General features: G+C 37.8%; 1 protein-coding gene across 3 annotated transcripts in view; it reads right to left on the reverse strand.

Moving 5' to 3' along the window:
* WDR11 (WD repeat domain 11) overlaps window positions 1-17,543 on the reverse strand; it is a 59,255-nt gene that overhangs the window by 18,783 nt on the left and 22,929 nt on the right. For all 3 annotated transcript variants that reach the window (XM_070364021.1, XM_070364020.1, XM_070364022.1), the window contains 4 exons: window positions 17,232-17,316; window positions 8,501-8,607; window positions 6,005-6,080; window positions 3,077-3,185 (listed from right to left, as the gene is read on the reverse strand). In XM_070364021.1, coding sequence (XP_070220122.1) covers window positions 3,077-3,185; window positions 6,005-6,080; window positions 8,501-8,607; window positions 17,232-17,316 — 377 coding nt within the window. The remainder of the gene's footprint in view (window positions 1-3,076; window positions 3,186-6,004; window positions 6,081-8,500; window positions 8,608-17,231; window positions 17,317-17,543) is intronic.

The following is a 17,543-nucleotide window of genomic DNA, read 5'->3' on the forward strand; positions in this document are numbered from 1 at the left end:
TACACATGAACTCACAATTTGTTCTTAGGTTTTACTTTAATTTTTAGAAAGGCTGAAGGCATGCATTTTTATTAAAGCTTATGATAGAAGGTTTCAATAATCCATCTCTATTTCCTTCTACCTTGAATCTTCAATTAGAACTTAAGGGAAAAGAGTTTAATGGCAAACTCCAAAAGGCTTTAACTTTTGATGCCTTCCATTTTTTGAAATCAAAATAATACATTTAGTTATGGTACCTCCCACTCCTTACGTCCCCACCTCCCCCTTAGATGAACTGATCACACACTCCTCCAGTCATTGCCCATTATCACCTATAGGCCCACCCCAAACCTCTCCTTTTATTTATTTACTCCTGTTTATTCTAAAGCATTTAATCTAATACCCTCTCATATGTATAAATTCTAAACATGTAGTTATTTTACATGAAGGTATTTGTGGTCTGCATGAACAGTAGTAGATCATGTATCTCATCCCACTGCTCTTTTTACTCGGCACAATGTATTCAAGTCCCACCTCTGTTGTTTCTGTATGTTACATAGTACTTCATGGGTACATCTGCCAATTTTTAGTCTAGTTTTTAGTTTAGTTTTCCCAGGAAAGGACACCCAGATTGTCTCTATACTCTCATCATGGGAAATTACACTGCACTGAAATTTCAATGTCCACACAGAAGTTCCTGTATGACCAGAAGCTGACCAGCTGGGGCAAAGAGGATGTCTGTGTTCGACTAAGTGCTGCCAGCCTGCTCTGCAGAATGGCTTCACTGGTCTACATCCCTACCAGCAGTGCCTAAGAATTCTTACAGCCCATACCTCACCCACATGGGATGCTACTGGCATTCCAGTTTTTGTTTGTCTAAAAGGTTTATCATGGTCATTTTACTTTGCACATCTCAAAACCCAGGATTCTGAGTTTTTTCACATGCTTGTTGGCCTTTTAGGTCTCTCTGACATTCATTAACTAGTCACATCTTTCCACTGGGGCTACCACTGCTTCATTGCAGGAGTTTCCACAGTATTAACCCCTTAGAGGATTAGTTAGTCCTCTGTCCATCTTAAGACACTGGACAATTTTTTTTAAAGTTGTCTTCCGTATTTAACTTTGACAGTGGTATGATTCGTTGAATAGAAAGCACCAATCTTGATGTAATCAAATTCATTAATTACCTTTCTGCCTTTTGGTTTGAGCTTCTGATATCCTCTTTTGCCCCAGAACAGAAAAATATTCTTCTATATTTGATTATATTAATTTTATAGCTGTAGTTATTTTCACATTTAGGTCATTAATCCTGTGGAGCCCACCTCTGAATATGGTTATTATGCATAAATCCAGTATTCCTCTCTATTAAGTGAGAGGTTCCCCAATACTTTTTACTAAACAGGCTGTTCCTCCCCTTGGGTTTGTAAGTTACTTTGCTGCACATTAAGTTACCAAATATTTATGGGCCTATTAATGAGCTCTTTATTATACTGATCCATTTCTCTTACTTGGGCCAATATGACATTCAGTTCAGTTCAATTCAGTTGTTCAGTCATGTCCGACTCTTTGCGACCCCATGAAATCACAGCACACCAGGCCTCCCTGTCCATCACCAACTCCCGGAGTTCACTCAGACTCACGTCCATCAAGTCAGTGATGCCATCCAGCCATCTCATCCTCTGTCGTCCTCTTTTCCTCCTGCCCTCAATCCCTCCCAGGATCAGAGTCTTTTCCAATGAGTCAACTCTTGGCATGAGGTGACCGAAGTACTGGAGTTTCAGCTTTGGCATCATTCCTTCCAAAGAAATCCCAGGGCTGATCTCCTTTAGAATGGACTGGATGGATCTCCTTGCAGTCCAAGGGACTCTCAAGAGTCTTCTCCAACACCACAGTTCAAAAGCATCAATTCTTCGGCGCTCAGCCTTCTTCACAGTCCAACTCTCACATCCATACATGACCACAGGAAAAACCATAGCCTTGACTAGACAAACCTCTGTTGGCAAAGTAATGTCTCTGCTTTTGAATACACTATCTAGGTTGGTCATAACTTTCCTTCCAAGGAGTAAGTGTCTTTTAATTTCATGGCTGCAGTCACCATCTGCAGTGATTTTGGAGCCCAGAAAAATAAAGTCTGACATTGTTTCCACTGCTTCCCCATCTATTTCCCATGAAGTGGTGGGACCGGATGCCATGATCTTCGTTTTCTGAATGTTGAGCTTTAAGCCAACTTTTTCACTCTCCACTTTCATCAAGAGGCTTTTGAGTTCCTCTTCACTTTCTGCCATAAGGCTGGTGTCATCTGCATATCTGAGGTTATTGATATTTCTCCCTACAATCTTGATTCCAGCTTGTCCTTCGTCCAGTCCAGCATTTCTCATGATGTATTCTGCATATGAGTTAAATAAGCAGGGTGACAACATACAGCCTTGACGTACTCCTTTTCCTATTTGGAACCAGTGTGTTGTTCCATGTCCAGTTCTAACTGTTGCTTCCTGACCTGCATACAAATTTCTCAAGAGGCAGACCAGGTGGTCTGGTATTCCCATCTCTTTCAGAATTTTCCAGTTTATTGTGATCCACACAGTCAAAGGCTTTGGCATAGTCAGTAAAGCAGAAATAGATGTTTTTCTGGAGCTCTCTTGCTTTTTCCATGATCCAGCGGATGTTGGCAATTTGATCTCTGGTTCCTTTGCCTTTTCTAAAACCAGCTTGAACATTACTTTATTTCTATGGTTTTATATGTCCTGTATAGAGCAGGATGGGGCCTACCTCCACCCATACCACCTATATTACTCTCTTTTTTCCAAGGTTAACTTAGCTACTAGGACTTTTATTTTTCCATAAATATTTTAGAATATGTTTATCATGCTCCTCAAAATATCTAAATTAAATTTTAATTGGACTTTAACATAATATTAGCTTAACCCATCCAAGAAAATAAGAATTATCTCCATTTGTTTAGATCATCTTCTCTGAATATACATTTTTTGCAATAAAACATACAGCAGTAATGATTTTAATTTGAGCTAAAGAAAAATATTCACCATGTATATACATACCCAAATAAACTGTTTACTTCTTTAAAATTATAACTTACCAAAGCAGTTATTGCAGGGAAGTTTTTGGACATTTCTCTAAGAATGGTACAAGTCCTAACATCCCATAACTCCAGGGGTTTATCTTTGAATACAACTGCCAAATACTGCCTAAAATAAACAAAATTACTAAATGAAGCTCTTTTTGCAGTATTTTCACCATAAGTAGTACAAATAAAAAGTTCATAAAGCTCAGATGACACATTTTAAACGAAGAGAATTTAAACTAACTTTTAGCCCTCCTGATTAGTAGTAGTCCTAAGAAGGTAAAGCTCTAAGATGACCTGTGAGAGTCACACACACCATCCGGGCAAGGAGCCTAGCTCAGAACGAAGAATCAGAAAATGCATGAGTTCACATCCAAATCTTAAAATAACCTTCCTGAGACTCAATTTTCTCATTGAGACATGAAAATACCACTACTTGCATCAATGGGCTGATTGGTATGCAGGTTATGGGAAAAACTAAATGAAAAAGTAAGTAAAGTTTCTATCATGCCGACTGTGAGGAACTGTGACAAAGAGTAGGAAATGTGACTTGTAGCTCAGTGTATCACAGGACTTAAGATTCTCCCACGTGATAGTTATATGACCTAAAAGCATGTGACCTTTTGAGTTTTAGTCTACTTAGCTTTAAAATGGAGTTAATAATACCTGCCTCATCAACCTCACTAAATACTACATGGATAAAGAAAAAGGGACAGCACACATGAACAGATTTTACAAATCACAATGGATTATGTAAATGAAACATGTTACACTTTTATTATATCTAATATAAAAACAAGTAGAGACATGTATGTAAATAACTAATATAAATAAAAGAGAACCTGGTAAATGCTATAAAGATTCACTATGAAAGCTGATATTAACTTTGACAATAGGGAAATGGCATTCTAGGCAGAGTTACAAGTGTGATAAATGGCAAAAGACAGAAAAGGAGACAGGCTGTGTGGGGGAGATATGCTACTTGAAATGCAGAGTATGTGAGATGAGAACAATCATCGTGAGAAAGAAGATTAACATGTGAATTTGGATTCACATTAAAAGCCCTAAGATATCCTAAAATGCAGTGCTATCATGAATAGAGATTCATTCTGTAGAGAACAGGGGATCCTTGAGTTTTGAGGCAGTGGTCATAATGTGACCAGAGGTTTAAGATGTATTAATTTAGTAGGCTTGTATAGAGTCAAGACTGACAAGAAATAGAAAAATCTGGCTTCCAAATATTTTGAGCAATTATTGGACTTTTTCGTGGAAGGACTCCCTTACATTTGAAAAAATTACTGAGGATCTCCCCCAAAGAACTTTTGTTTATGTAGGTTTTACTGATAGTTTGCCTAGGAGAAATTAAATGTAACATAATTATAAACTATATTAATTTACTTAAAATGAGAAAAGAGAAAATAACTACCAAAATGGCAGGTGAAAACATAAACCATGTTGATAACTGCATTAAATATGAATAACTTAAACACTGCAATTAGAAGCAGAGATTATCAGATCAAATAGTAAAATAAGTCCCATTATATGCTCTCTTTCAGAAATCACCTTTATATACAAAGACAGAGATAAGTTACAAATAGGGAGAAGGAAAAAGATATACCATGCAAATACTAATCAAAAGAAAGCTAGAGTGTCTATACTCATCAGACAAATCAGATTTAAACTTCTGAGAAAAGACAAACAGGTAATTTCAGTGATAAAGAAGTCAGTAACTCAACAAGATATAAGCATGGCAGTCAGTGGAACAGAAAATAGAAAACCACAAAGAAAAATGGAAGAAGTCCAAAGGATTTTCTTTGAAACAATTAATAAGATTGACATAATTTACTGATATACAGAGAACAAAGTAGTGATTACCGCTGGGAAAGACGCAGGGGAGAGGGTAAAATGCGTAAAGGAGACCAACTGTCTGGTGACAAAATAAAATCTGGCTGGTGAGCATGTTGTGAAGTATATACAACAGAAGTAGAAACATAGTGTTGTACACTCAAGCTTATATAATGTTATAAATAAATATTATGTCAAACTATTTCAGTATATGAATAATTGAAAACTGAAATTAACAGAAGAAAAAATATAATTTATAAAAGCATCAAAGAAAAAGCAAAAAATAAATCACAAATGATGCACAGGACCTGTGTACTGGAAACTACACAATATTATCGAAAGAAATTAAAGAAAAACTAAGTAAGCAGAGAGATATACCATGCTCATGAATCACAAAACTTGGTAAGATGTCAGTTCTTCCCCATGTTGATCCACGGATTCAATGTAATCACAATCAAAATCCCAGTAACCTTTTATCATAAAACTGGTTAAGTTGATTTTAAAATTTATATGGAAATGCAGAGATCCTCAAAAAGCTAAAGGAATGTCAAAAACAATTTCATCGTGCTTACTCCTTCTTTCTTTGTTCTTTTGATTAGTTTTCAGTCAATCTCTGTTGTCAATGATTCTGCTTTACATATATTTTTCCTTGGAACAAAAAACTTACTACAATTAGATCTAAGTTATAAATAAGGAAAATGAATTCTTTCATTCAATAAGCACATACTGAGGTAAAAGCTGAACAAAGAACTTCAACAAATAACTAACATTTCTTAGTGAGTAACAGGTACTTCTATCAATATAGCTATAGTTGAACAAAATGGGGTCACCCATTTTACCAATCTGATGAAATGTTAAGATTCAGATAAGTTACCTTGTCTTATGGTGACTTATCTGAATGGAGAATTAAAAGTAACAGCAACTTAGTTTTGCAATTAATCTATTTTCTGTGATACAGCTGCACATCACAATTTCCTACCACTAAGAAATTCTATGCACATGCATGCATGTTCTCATTTCCTTAAAGATAAAAAAAAAAAAAAAATGCTTGAGATTCCCTAGTGATAACACCAGATTTTTTTTTAGGTTGACACTTACTTCAAATGAGATACTTTAATCATTTCGATGGGCGACTCATCATTACCTCGTTCACCACGGAAAGCAATGCTCCTGCCTTTAATTGTAAATATTAAACAAAATGTAAAAACAACACATGAAACGCGTAAGAAACTAAAAGCTGTACCAGTGTAATTTGATCAGTGGTACCTTCTAGTCTCCTTCTCACTCTTCCATTTGCTTTAAGCTGTTTCTAATCATCTAAATTCAAAACTAAATCAAAAGTAGTATAAGACCAACACTGTATTACTTACATTCAAATATCTATAAAAAGATATTTTCATTTTTTATAGAATTTCTTAACGCCCTTCTATGGTACCTTTCAAATAATTCAATTTTAGAAATTTAGAAACATCAATTTCTAAAGTTTTAATGCATCTATAGTAAAGCAATTATCTACTATAAAAACTACTGGTACATTCAAAGTATTATAAACATTTCCATGTTTACAAATATTAACTAATGGGGAAAACACTCTTTGAATAGGTATTTAAGATTTCTTGTCCCATGTGCAAAATACTCAACTACAATATTTTGACATGTTCCTCCAAAAGTCTCTATAAACTGAAATTGAGGAATATTAAGAATGAGTTAACATCCAAAGAAGTTAAACAGTTTTCTATAACTAAAAAAAAAAAAAAAAAAATTCTACCTTATGTTTGAAAAAATATTTTAATAGCATCTCCTAGATTTCTATTTACATTAAACAAAAGGGAGAAGAGACTCAATTCAAAGACAAATGGATACCTACATGTCTCCCTGCTCTTCAAGGCCATCACATTGAATTTCACTATTATTATTCGCCAAATACCCTACACCCTTTCCTGGCTCTGCTAGTCTGCTGGTCTCCTTAGAAGACAAGGCTGTAAAAATCTATAATTTTATGAACCTAAATGTCCTATCCAAAAAAAGTCAGTATCTTTTACTTAGAAATCTGTTCTTCAAAAAGAAATATGTGAAAGACAGATTTTGAGTTATCTAAGAGTTCTGATACTTTGCCAACAAAGGTCCGTCTAGTCAAGGCTATGGTTTTGCCAATGGTCATGTCTGGATGTGAGAGTTGGACTGTGAAGAAAGCTGAACGCCGAAGAATTGATGCTTTTGAACTGTGATGTTTGTTGGAGAAGACTCTTGAGAGTCCCTTGGACTGCAAGGAGATCCAACCAGTCCATCCTAAAGGAGATCAGTCCTGGTTGTTCATTGGAAGGACTGATGCTGAAGCTGAAACTCCAATACTTTGGCCACCTGATGCAAAGAGCTGACTCACTGGAAAAGACCCTGATGCTGGGAGGGATTGGGGGCAGGAGGAGAAGGGGATGACAGGGGATGAGATGGCTGGATGGCATCACTGACTCGATGGACATGAGTTTGGGTAAACTCCAGGAGTTAGTGATGGACAGGGAGGCCTGGCGTGCTGTGATTCATGGGGTCACAGAGTCGGACATGACTGAGCAACTGAACTGAAGTGAAGAGTTCTGAACCTGAGCTGATGGGACAAATGCACAGGCATGTTTTTAGTGAATGATACTACAGGACAGCATTTCATCCCTGGGCTATCATGTGACTACAGTGATCAGTGTCAGTTTACCGACAAATCAGGAATGCAGGGATATGGGTCACCAGGCAGGTCATTTCCAATTAAACTAGAGCAACACTGGACTAATAGGAGCTAATTCTTTGAGGCTTAGTAACACAATCTGATAAGTAAGAACTATAAACTGGAAATATGTATTGACAATACAAGGAAGCAACCATAAACATGATTTACTACACACATATATAACTTATTGGTTGAAACTACATACATTTATATTGCTAAGCCATTAAAAAAAACTCCTCATAATTTTGTTAAAAAAAAATACTTGAAATCATTCCATGTGCTATATAAAAAATAATAAAAAACCTTCACCTTACTCTGCTTTTAAGTTCTTATTTTGAAAGGGTTGCAGGTTTTTAACAATTGTGAACAAGTTACTTTACTGGAATATTTCCTATTGTAATGCCTTTAAACTCCTAAATTAAGTTTTCCTACTAGTCAGTCAGAAAATATCAAAAGTTTCAAAGCTGAGCATTTTACAACAATCCTTGTAAGATTTTTAAGAGCTTCCTGAAAAGGCCAAAATTTTTTTAAAAGATTCTAAAAAAGTGTAACTACAAAGATTTATTTCAAAACTGTACCTCGGTTATCTGGAACAATGTACTTGGAAGTAGAACTGATATCCCATTTATGAATCTGTCCATTTGGGCTAATGGTACTCCATGGACTTGTGCTAACACAATTTGCATACAAACAATGATGAGTCTTTTCTAGGGCAATTATTATAGAGCAACCAAAAAATGAATACATAAACATATAAAAATGAATACATAAATAAAATTCCAAGGTGAAAGAACTTTGAACACATCTTCTAAATAGCGGCATCTTTGATTAACATGATGGTACCATTTTAAATATTTTAATAGTCTAAAAACACAAACCTGTTGGAAGATCAACCAGTTGAAGTTCATTTCTCACTAATCCCATGTTGTTTGGTGTTGAGGTAGCGAAAGAAAGAAAACCAGTTAAACTTGTCCATTCAATACCCCTATACAGAGAAATTAAACAAAGATTAAAATTCTTTGTTTGAAAAATTTATTTGAAAATTAAGTTTTTTCTATGTCCTAAATTTTATTATACAAGTTAAAGAATAATATTAATACAACATTTGAGAATAAATTATATATTTCCAACATATAAAAAATTATTTTTAATTAAAACTTTATTTCCAAAGACAGCTCAGTTATCAGAAGTCATGGCATTAAAATGACTATTAAAATCTGGCAAAGCAGAGCACCGAATCATTGCCAAGAACTCCACTGTTTGAAACAAGTGGTACAGAAATATTCTGAGCCGACTGCTTAAAGTTGAGTACATAAAGGAACTTTATCAAATTTTATCAACATTCCTAGCTGGTTAGGAAGCCAAAATTCCTGAAGAAATACAGACTGAACTGTTAGATTGGAAGTAGATGAAAGCACCAAATAGTGTATCAATTAAATAACAGCACAAAAGAAAAAAATAAACCTGTATGACAAGACACTAACCTATCAACCTAATGCCCTGTGAGTCCCATTTCCTTGGGACTGGCAACGGGTGAGTCCATGTTTTTCCCACTGACATAACTGGCTTAACCATCAATGGAAAATGAGGGGACTCAGGACATGTGAATTCATCACAGTAGTCACAAAAAGAAATGAGAAACACTATTACTACCCTGCACTGCTTACAAGGTAATGGGTTCCCCTGGTGGCTCAGCGGTAAGGAACCCGCCTGCTAATACAGGAGACGCAGGTTTGATCCCTGCCTTGGGATGAACCCCCGGAGAAGGAAATGACAACTCATTCTAATACTCTTACCTGGGAAATTCCATGGACAGAGGGGCCTGGCAGGCTACAGTTCATGGGGTCACAAAGAGTCTCTACTACACAAGGTAACAGAGCTGGCTGGGCGACAAGTCTAAACCTCTGTTCTATATGCAATTGCTCATCAGCACTTACAAGACAACAATATAATATCAATGGCTGCTTTCACAATACAATGGCAGGGCTGAGTAAGTGCCAGAAATTTTATGGCCTACTACTACTACTACTACTACTACTAAGTCGCTTCAGTTGTGTCCGACTCTGTGCGACCCCATAGACAGCAGCCCACCAGGCTCCCCCGTCCCTGGGATTCTCCAGGCAAGAACACTGGAGTGGGGTGCCATTTCCTTCTCCAATGCATGAAAGTGAAAAGTGAAAGTGAAGTCGCTCAGTTGTGTCCGACTGTTAGCGACCCCACAGACTGCAGCCCACCAGGCTCCTCTGTCCATGGGATTTTCCAGGCAAGAGTACTGGAGTGGGGTGCCATTGCCTTCTCAGTTTATGGCCTACAAAGCTTAAAATATTTGCCTTCTGTCCTTTATGGGAAATGCCTGCTGACTGATCTAATTTTTCCATGCCTATTCTAATCTGAATGCTATTGCTCAAGTGAGCGTGACTGCTCTGACCACCTCTCTCACCTGCCCAAGCAAAGGTGTGATGGCTCCTGCATCACATCCATGCTGCTCTCTGTGACGGTCAAAGCTACCCAGCAACACAGGTACCTCTCAATCATCTGAACCTGTCTGCTATTTCAATAAGAGTAACTTTTCCTTACTGACCCCTTGTGTATCTGTCTACTTGTCTTTTCTCAGAGGAGCAAAGATAATCCCAAGAGAACTGAAAATAACATTTGCAAGAGCTGGGAATACCTGTTGTTATCAATTTATACCTCTTTAAATGTAAACTGCCTTTGACTGTGTGGATCACAATAAACTGTGGAAAATCCTGAAAGAGATGGGAATACCAGACCACCTGACCTGCCTCTTGAGAAACCTATTTGCAGGTCAGGAAGCAACAGTTAGAACTGGACATGGAACAACGGACTGGTTGCAAATAGGAAAAGGAGAAGGTCAAGTCTGTATATTGTCACCCTGCTTATTTAACTTATATGCAGAGTACATCATGAGAAATGCTGGGCTGGAAGAAGCACAGGCTGGAATCAAGATTGCAGGGAGAAATATCAATAACCTCAGATATGCAGATGACACCACCCTTATGGCAGAAAGTGAAGAGGAACTAAAGAGCCTCTTGATGAAAATGAAAGAGGAGAGTGAAAAAGTTGGCTTAAAGCTCAACATTAAGAAAACGAAGATCATGGCATCTGGTCCCATCACTTCATGGGAAATAGATGGGGAAACAGTGGTAACAGTGTCAGACTTTATTTTTCTGGGCTCCAAGATCACTGCAGACGGTGACTGCAGCCATGAAATTAAAAAACGCTTACTCCTTGGAAGGAAAGTTATGACCAAACCAGATAGCATACTCAAAAGCAGAGACATTACTTTGCCAACAAAGGCCCATCTAGTCAAGGCTACGGTTTTTCCAGTAGTCATGTAAGGATGTGAGAGTTGGACTGTGAAGAAAGCTGAGCGCTGAAGAATTGATGCTTTTGAACTATGGTGTTGGAGAAGACTCTTGAGAGTCCCTTGGACTGAAAGGAGATCCAACCGTTCTAAAGATTAATCCTGGGTGTTCATTGGAAGGAATGATGCTAAAGCTGAAACTCCAGTACTTTGGCCACCTCATGCGAAGAGCTGACTCACTGGAAAAGACCCTGATGCTGGGAGGGATTGGGGGCAGGAGGAGAAGGGGACGACAGAGGATGAGATGGCTGGATGGCATCACCGACTCGATGGACATGAGTTTGAATGAACTCCGGGAGTTGGTGATGGACAGAGAGGTCTGGCGTGCTGCAATTCATGGGGTCGCAAAGAGTCGGACATGACTGAGAGACTGAACTGAACTGAAATGTAAACTTGTGTTGAAACAATCAGATTAGATTGCTGAAAACTGAGTATTCTTCAGAATTTTCATGCCTGGAGTGGCCGCTTCTCCTCCTCTCCTTGACCACTACCTAGTTCAAGTCCCAGCTCCAGCACTTACTGGCTCCCTGCTCCTCTATACCTCAACTCCCTCCTCTGCGGTGCAGGGGTCACAACACTGGGCACATAAAGAAGGCCTCGCACAGAGTCTGCACTGTACGGACACATCATCACCATCAATTACTCTTTATTTCGAGATCTCTAACTCAAGCTGTGTTTTTTTCATTAAGCCTCTCCATGAACTACACTCAAACCACAGCCATAGTGACTACACTATAAGTTGGTTAATTATTCACTGGAAGAGTCCCTTTGTCTCTTGTTTCTCTTTCTTTCCCCTAACATGGAGTACTCATTAATTTTTCTATTTAGAGTGAGTACAATGAGAGAAGCAGCATTTTGGACTTCTGCTCTCTACGTAAGTCTGGTAGCTACAATCACATCTGTTTACCCACAGAAACCTTAAGATATACTTTTCAAGTCTTGTTGATGGAAATCTGATACTCTGGTATAGTAATGCTGCTATCTTTAGATAGGAAAAATTTCAGTCCTCTCACTGTTCAATTATTACTTTAAGGATACATCTGTTAAGTACCCCATAAATGCTGTTGCCAGTGCTATTAAGTACCCAGGACATGTGAGCAACTTGCCAGGCTAAGGAATACAGCTGCAAATGAGGCGGACTTAACTGCTATCCTTCAAGAGCCCTGTGATCTAGCAGGAAAGAGACATTGTACAAGTGCATCTGGAGTTATCTATCACAAAAGGGAGCACCGCCAAGTTCGACAGGAGTTTGCACGAGTCACAAAGAAATGTGGTGTCACGGGCCATGTAGGGCTTCCTGGAGAAACATTAAAGCTGAGACAAAGGGCAAATAGGGTTTTGCCTGAGAGCCTGAAAAGCTGAGGAAACAGTACAATTGATGGAGAAGCACTGCCCTAGATTGCACTCTCTTAGGAGGGAGGTACCTGCCCTGGCAATCCAAACACATGACAATTTCTCAGCAAATTCTGTTAGATTAAAAGAATGATGTCCAAAAAAGCCTACCACGCCTCCTTATGTTTCTAAGTGCTGTTCATATCCAGAGAAGGGCTTTCCCCACTGTTTACAGGCTGCCCCAGTGTTGTTCAGTTCAGTTCAGTCGCTCAGTCGTGTCCGACTCTTTGCGACCCCATGAATCGCAGCACGCCAGGCCTCCCTGTCCATCACCAACTCCCGGAGTTCACTCAGACTCACGTCTATTGAGTCAGTGATACCATCCAGCCCCAGTGTTGAGGATATAACAAAACATGGGTGGCTGCTTATTTATAATTGAGCACCATAAGTATATTGTTTGTGAACAGATTCCAGCAGCAGCTTGTGTATCTGACTCCTACTGATTGACTGAAAAAAAATAAAAATCACATTGGACTTCAAAGTGTATGAGATAAGGAGATTATTTCTCAAAAGAAAAGAATGAAAACTCTTGTTAAACTGAGCACAACACTGCTCCCTGGATTAGAAAACCACTATCCATCTAGGTTTAACCATACACTGAGCTCTATTAAAAAAAAAACTTGTAAGAACTGTAGCTCATGTTCTGACTCAGATAATCTAAGTTGGTTTTGTAGCATTCCTCACTATTGAACAACTGTAACCTTAAAATCTACCAACAGGTGTTGCGGCTCTGACTCCTACAGATGCCCAAGTCTTCCTTGTTCGCGTGCACTGGGGATGCGACACTGGCTACCTCTCAAGACCAGGTAGTCCGCGGGGAACACATGCTTTCTGAAAAGCCTTGAAGTTCTACCATGATATGAAACTAATGTCTGCAAATTTACAGATGAACAAAATGGAGATCATTTTACTTTCCACAAATAATTCAATGTACTCAAAGCAATACTGAATCCATCAGTGTTCTGATACCCATATACATTTTAACAATTTTTGACAATGAACATGGTATTGGGCTATATTATTGTAATTTCAGTCTATAGGACAAAGATACCAAGTAATAATATAAGAACTCTAATAATCTAAGAAAACCTGTCTGTACCACTCCACATTGTTTACTTCTAGGTATCTTCCACTGGATCATAAGCCTCCAAGATTTTGTCTGTTTACAGGCATAGAGAAGAGGTTCAATATATATTTCATATTTATAAAGTGTAACTGGTTAAAACATCATGGTTTTGAAAAACACACAGATATAAACTATCTATAGTTAGGTAGTCCCAGGCCATGTGTATGATAAGACTGAAGTACTTAAGATTAAGTGGTTTTAAAAAACACTTTTAGTACAAGGTAGAAAAACCACCTTTTAAAAGTTGGCCTTTCCATGTCCTGGCTATTATAAACAGCAACCTAGATGTCCATCAGCAGATGAATGGATAAGAAAGCTGTGGTATATATACACAATGGAGTATTACTCAGCCATTAAAAAATACATTTGAATCAGTTCTAATGAGGTGGATGAAACTGGAGCCTATTATACAGAGTGAAGTAAGCCAGAAAGAAAAACACCAATACAGTATACTAACGCATATATATGGAATTTAGAAAGATGGTAATAATAACCCAGTATACGAGATAGCAAAAGAGACACTGATGTATAGAACAGTCTTTTGGACTCTGTGGGAGAGGGAGAGGGTGGGATGAGCTGGGAGAACGGCATTGAAACATGTATAATATCATATATGAAACGAGTCACCAGTCCAGGTTTGATGCATGATACTGGATGCTTGGGGCTGGTGCACTGGTGAGACCCAGAGGGATGGTACGAGGAGGGAGGAGGGAGGAGGGTTCAGGATGGGGAACACGTGTATACCTGTGGCGGATGCATGTTGATATATGGCAAAACCAATGCAATATTGTAAAGTTAAAAAATTAAATTAAATTAAAAAATAAATAAAAGTTGGCCTTTAATTTGCATATGAGTATCTAGAATGAACTGGGTTTACTGCTAATAAGTTCAGCAATTTTTATAACACATCTGTGAAATTTTCATAATGGTTTTTAATTATAATACTATAATTGCATTAATTGAAACACAAAGACAGCAGTATTTTAGCATCCTCTTGAGCACCATCTCTGGATGTAAAATGTGAATTATCTTTAAAATAGCAATTAAGAGGGAAAATTTATATTTAAAAAATGGGCATATTTACGAGATCATTCACAATACTAGCCTGACTGAGTAGCATACACTTGAGAGTTATCTGGTACCCCAAGCAACACTTTATAGCTTTTGTGTCAATAACAAATACTATCATAATGTGTAAATCATGTTCTTAGTGACATCTATGACCTGAGCAATCCAGAATAACATCTTACTTATAGCAAATAGCTCACTGATTAACTAGCTACTGTGTCTTTATTAGAGGCTTCATATTGTGGTGATCATTTCACCACACATACAAGTATTATTACACTGTACATCTGAAGCTAATATATATTACTGCACCTCAATATAAATAAATAAATAAGATTTCAGTGTTCAGAAAAAGATGAAAATGTGCTTGATTTCCCAGAAGCATGTGCCAAATTCTTGCTATTAATCTTGGCTTAGTCAACATTTTTATCTTACTGCCAAACTGTTTCCAATTAATCTATGTGAACTTTTTTATCTGAAGACCCAGCACAAGGATGCTACGAGCTCAGTTCTGAAGCCTTTTAAAAGCCCTAGACTGAATTCCATATACCTTTTCACAGATGACTCCACAATACTCTGTTTCTTCTTCTGTAAATTGGGAATAATAATAGTGCCTACTGCATAGAATTGTAGTGAGCAATCAATGAAACAATGAAAGCAAAGTATTAATATTTAACATAATCCTCAGAACAAGTATTGATTAAATGATGAGTTCTGACTCATTGCTGTTTGCCATAAAAGGGAACACTGCACACAAAATCCAAGGGAGAGAGGAAATGTCAATACACATGGGAAAGAAAGGGAGAGAGAAGGTATCAGTGGCAGCAGGGACTACTGAAAGGAGAGAAAAAGATGACCAACAGTCTGAAAGGATCCAAACAGATACCTAATGCTTTTGAAGACATTATTCTTCCATGTAGGTGTATTTAGGGAGATACTGGGGGGCGGTGGGGAAATAGCATAAAGTGGCGATAAACAGTCACTTAGGCTGTACCAAAAGACCATGAATTTAAAAGATTAAGGCAACATTAACTCTCAGAAAGTGAAGAGGAACTAAAAATCCTCTTGATGAAAGTGAAAGAGGAGAGTGAAAAAGTTGGCTTAAAGCTCAACATTCAGAAAACGAAGATCATGGCATCTGGTCCCATCACTTCATGGGAAATAGATGGGGAAACAGTGGAAACAGTGTCAGACTTTATTTTTCTGGGCTCCAAAATCACTGCAGATGGTGACTGCAGCCATGAAATTAAAAAACGCTTACTCCTTGGAAGGAAAATTATGACCAAACTAGACAGCATATTCAAAAGCAGAGGTATTACTTTGCCAACAAAGGTCCGTCTAGTCAAGGCTATGGTTTTTCCTGTGGTCACGTATGGATGTGAGAGTTGCACTGTGAAGAAAGCTGAGCGCTGAAGAATTGATGCTTTTGAACTGTGGTGTTGGAGAAGACTCTTGAGAGTCCCTTGGACTGCAAGGAGATCCAACCAGTCCATCCTAAAGGAGACTAGTCTTGGGTGTTCACTGGAAGGACTGATGCTGAGGCTGAAACTCCAATACTTTGGCCATCTCATGCGAAGAGTTGACTCATTGGAAAAGACCCTGATGCTGGGAGGGATTGGGGCAGGAGGAAAAGGGGACGACAGAGGATGAGATGGCTGGATGACATCACCCACTCGATGCACATCAGTTTGGGTAAACTCCGGGAGTTGGTGATGGACAGGGAGGTCTGGTGTGCTACGATTCATGGGGTCGCAAACAGTGGGACACGACTGAATGACTGAACTGAACTGAACTCTCAGAAACTTCCATCACAATCAGAAGTTGTGATACTTCAAGCACTGACCCTTCCCATTTAGAAAATGCATTTATTCAGAATAATGTGTACGCTAAGGGTTCACTAAGAATTTTAACATATACATGAGGCCTATAATTTATATAATGTACAGAAGTAAGAAAATAGCCTGATACATCTGTTCCAAAATCATCCAAAAATAACCAAAGATTAATATATTTATATTTTACACGTGTAACTTTATAATCTGTCATTACCAGGGCAAAGAAAATAATATAGTCATGTGATCAGAAAAATAATGCTACGGAGCAGGTAGGTATATACTTTTTATTTTTACTGGAGTGGTATATAATACTTTAAAACATTAAGCAAGAGGCTTCCTTCTGTCCTGTTAGCCTTCCCTCAGATACCTCTACATTCAAAGAACTCATGAAACAGGTCATATGTCAAATGAAAGAATAAATGAGATTAAAAATTAAAGTGACTATACTCAAATTTTTCATCACAAGTCCTACTATAAGATCTTTGCAGAAATGGAAAAAAACTATATAAACTGGAATAAGGAAAGAGAGTTATATCCAATAAGAAAATATCCTAGACCTTAGAAGAAATAAATAAGATGCAGAAATAAAGTGAGAAAAAATTCTTCACTGAATTAACGTCCTCCACGAAGTAAACAATTAGTACTTATCCTTGATGAACACAGCTACTAGTTGGACAAGAATATCTATTATTCAAAGCTTTCAGTCAAATAATCACTGCAGAGTATTCCATGTAGAAAAGTCCAAAAGAGCTTTTTTGATATTACATATGTTTATGAGCTCAATATCCCAATGACAGACTCACTTGACTTCACATGAATGGATGCTTAACTCCTTGTGCAGCAGCCCACTGGTGAGATGGTACACCAGGACGGAACCATTGCTTGTACCTATCAAAATGACATGATAGAGGAGATTTAATCTAGTAGAAGTTTCATATCTAACAAGTCTTCTCTCAAGATTTCATTTTAAAACATCTATCTTTAATAAAAGGAACCTAAGCTAGGTGTGAAGGAAGAGTATATTTCTCTGCCTTCCCTCTTTTCAAAAATGGGTCTAATCTCACGGACTCTGGGCTGTGTTGTGCTTAGTCACTCAGTCGTGTCCAACTCCTTGC

The sequence above is a fragment of the Bos mutus genome, chromosome 26 (genome assembly GCF_027580195.1).
Source record: "Bos mutus isolate GX-2022 chromosome 26, NWIPB_WYAK_1.1, whole genome shotgun sequence".
NCBI lineage: Eukaryota > Metazoa > Chordata > Mammalia > Artiodactyla > Bovidae > Bos > Bos mutus.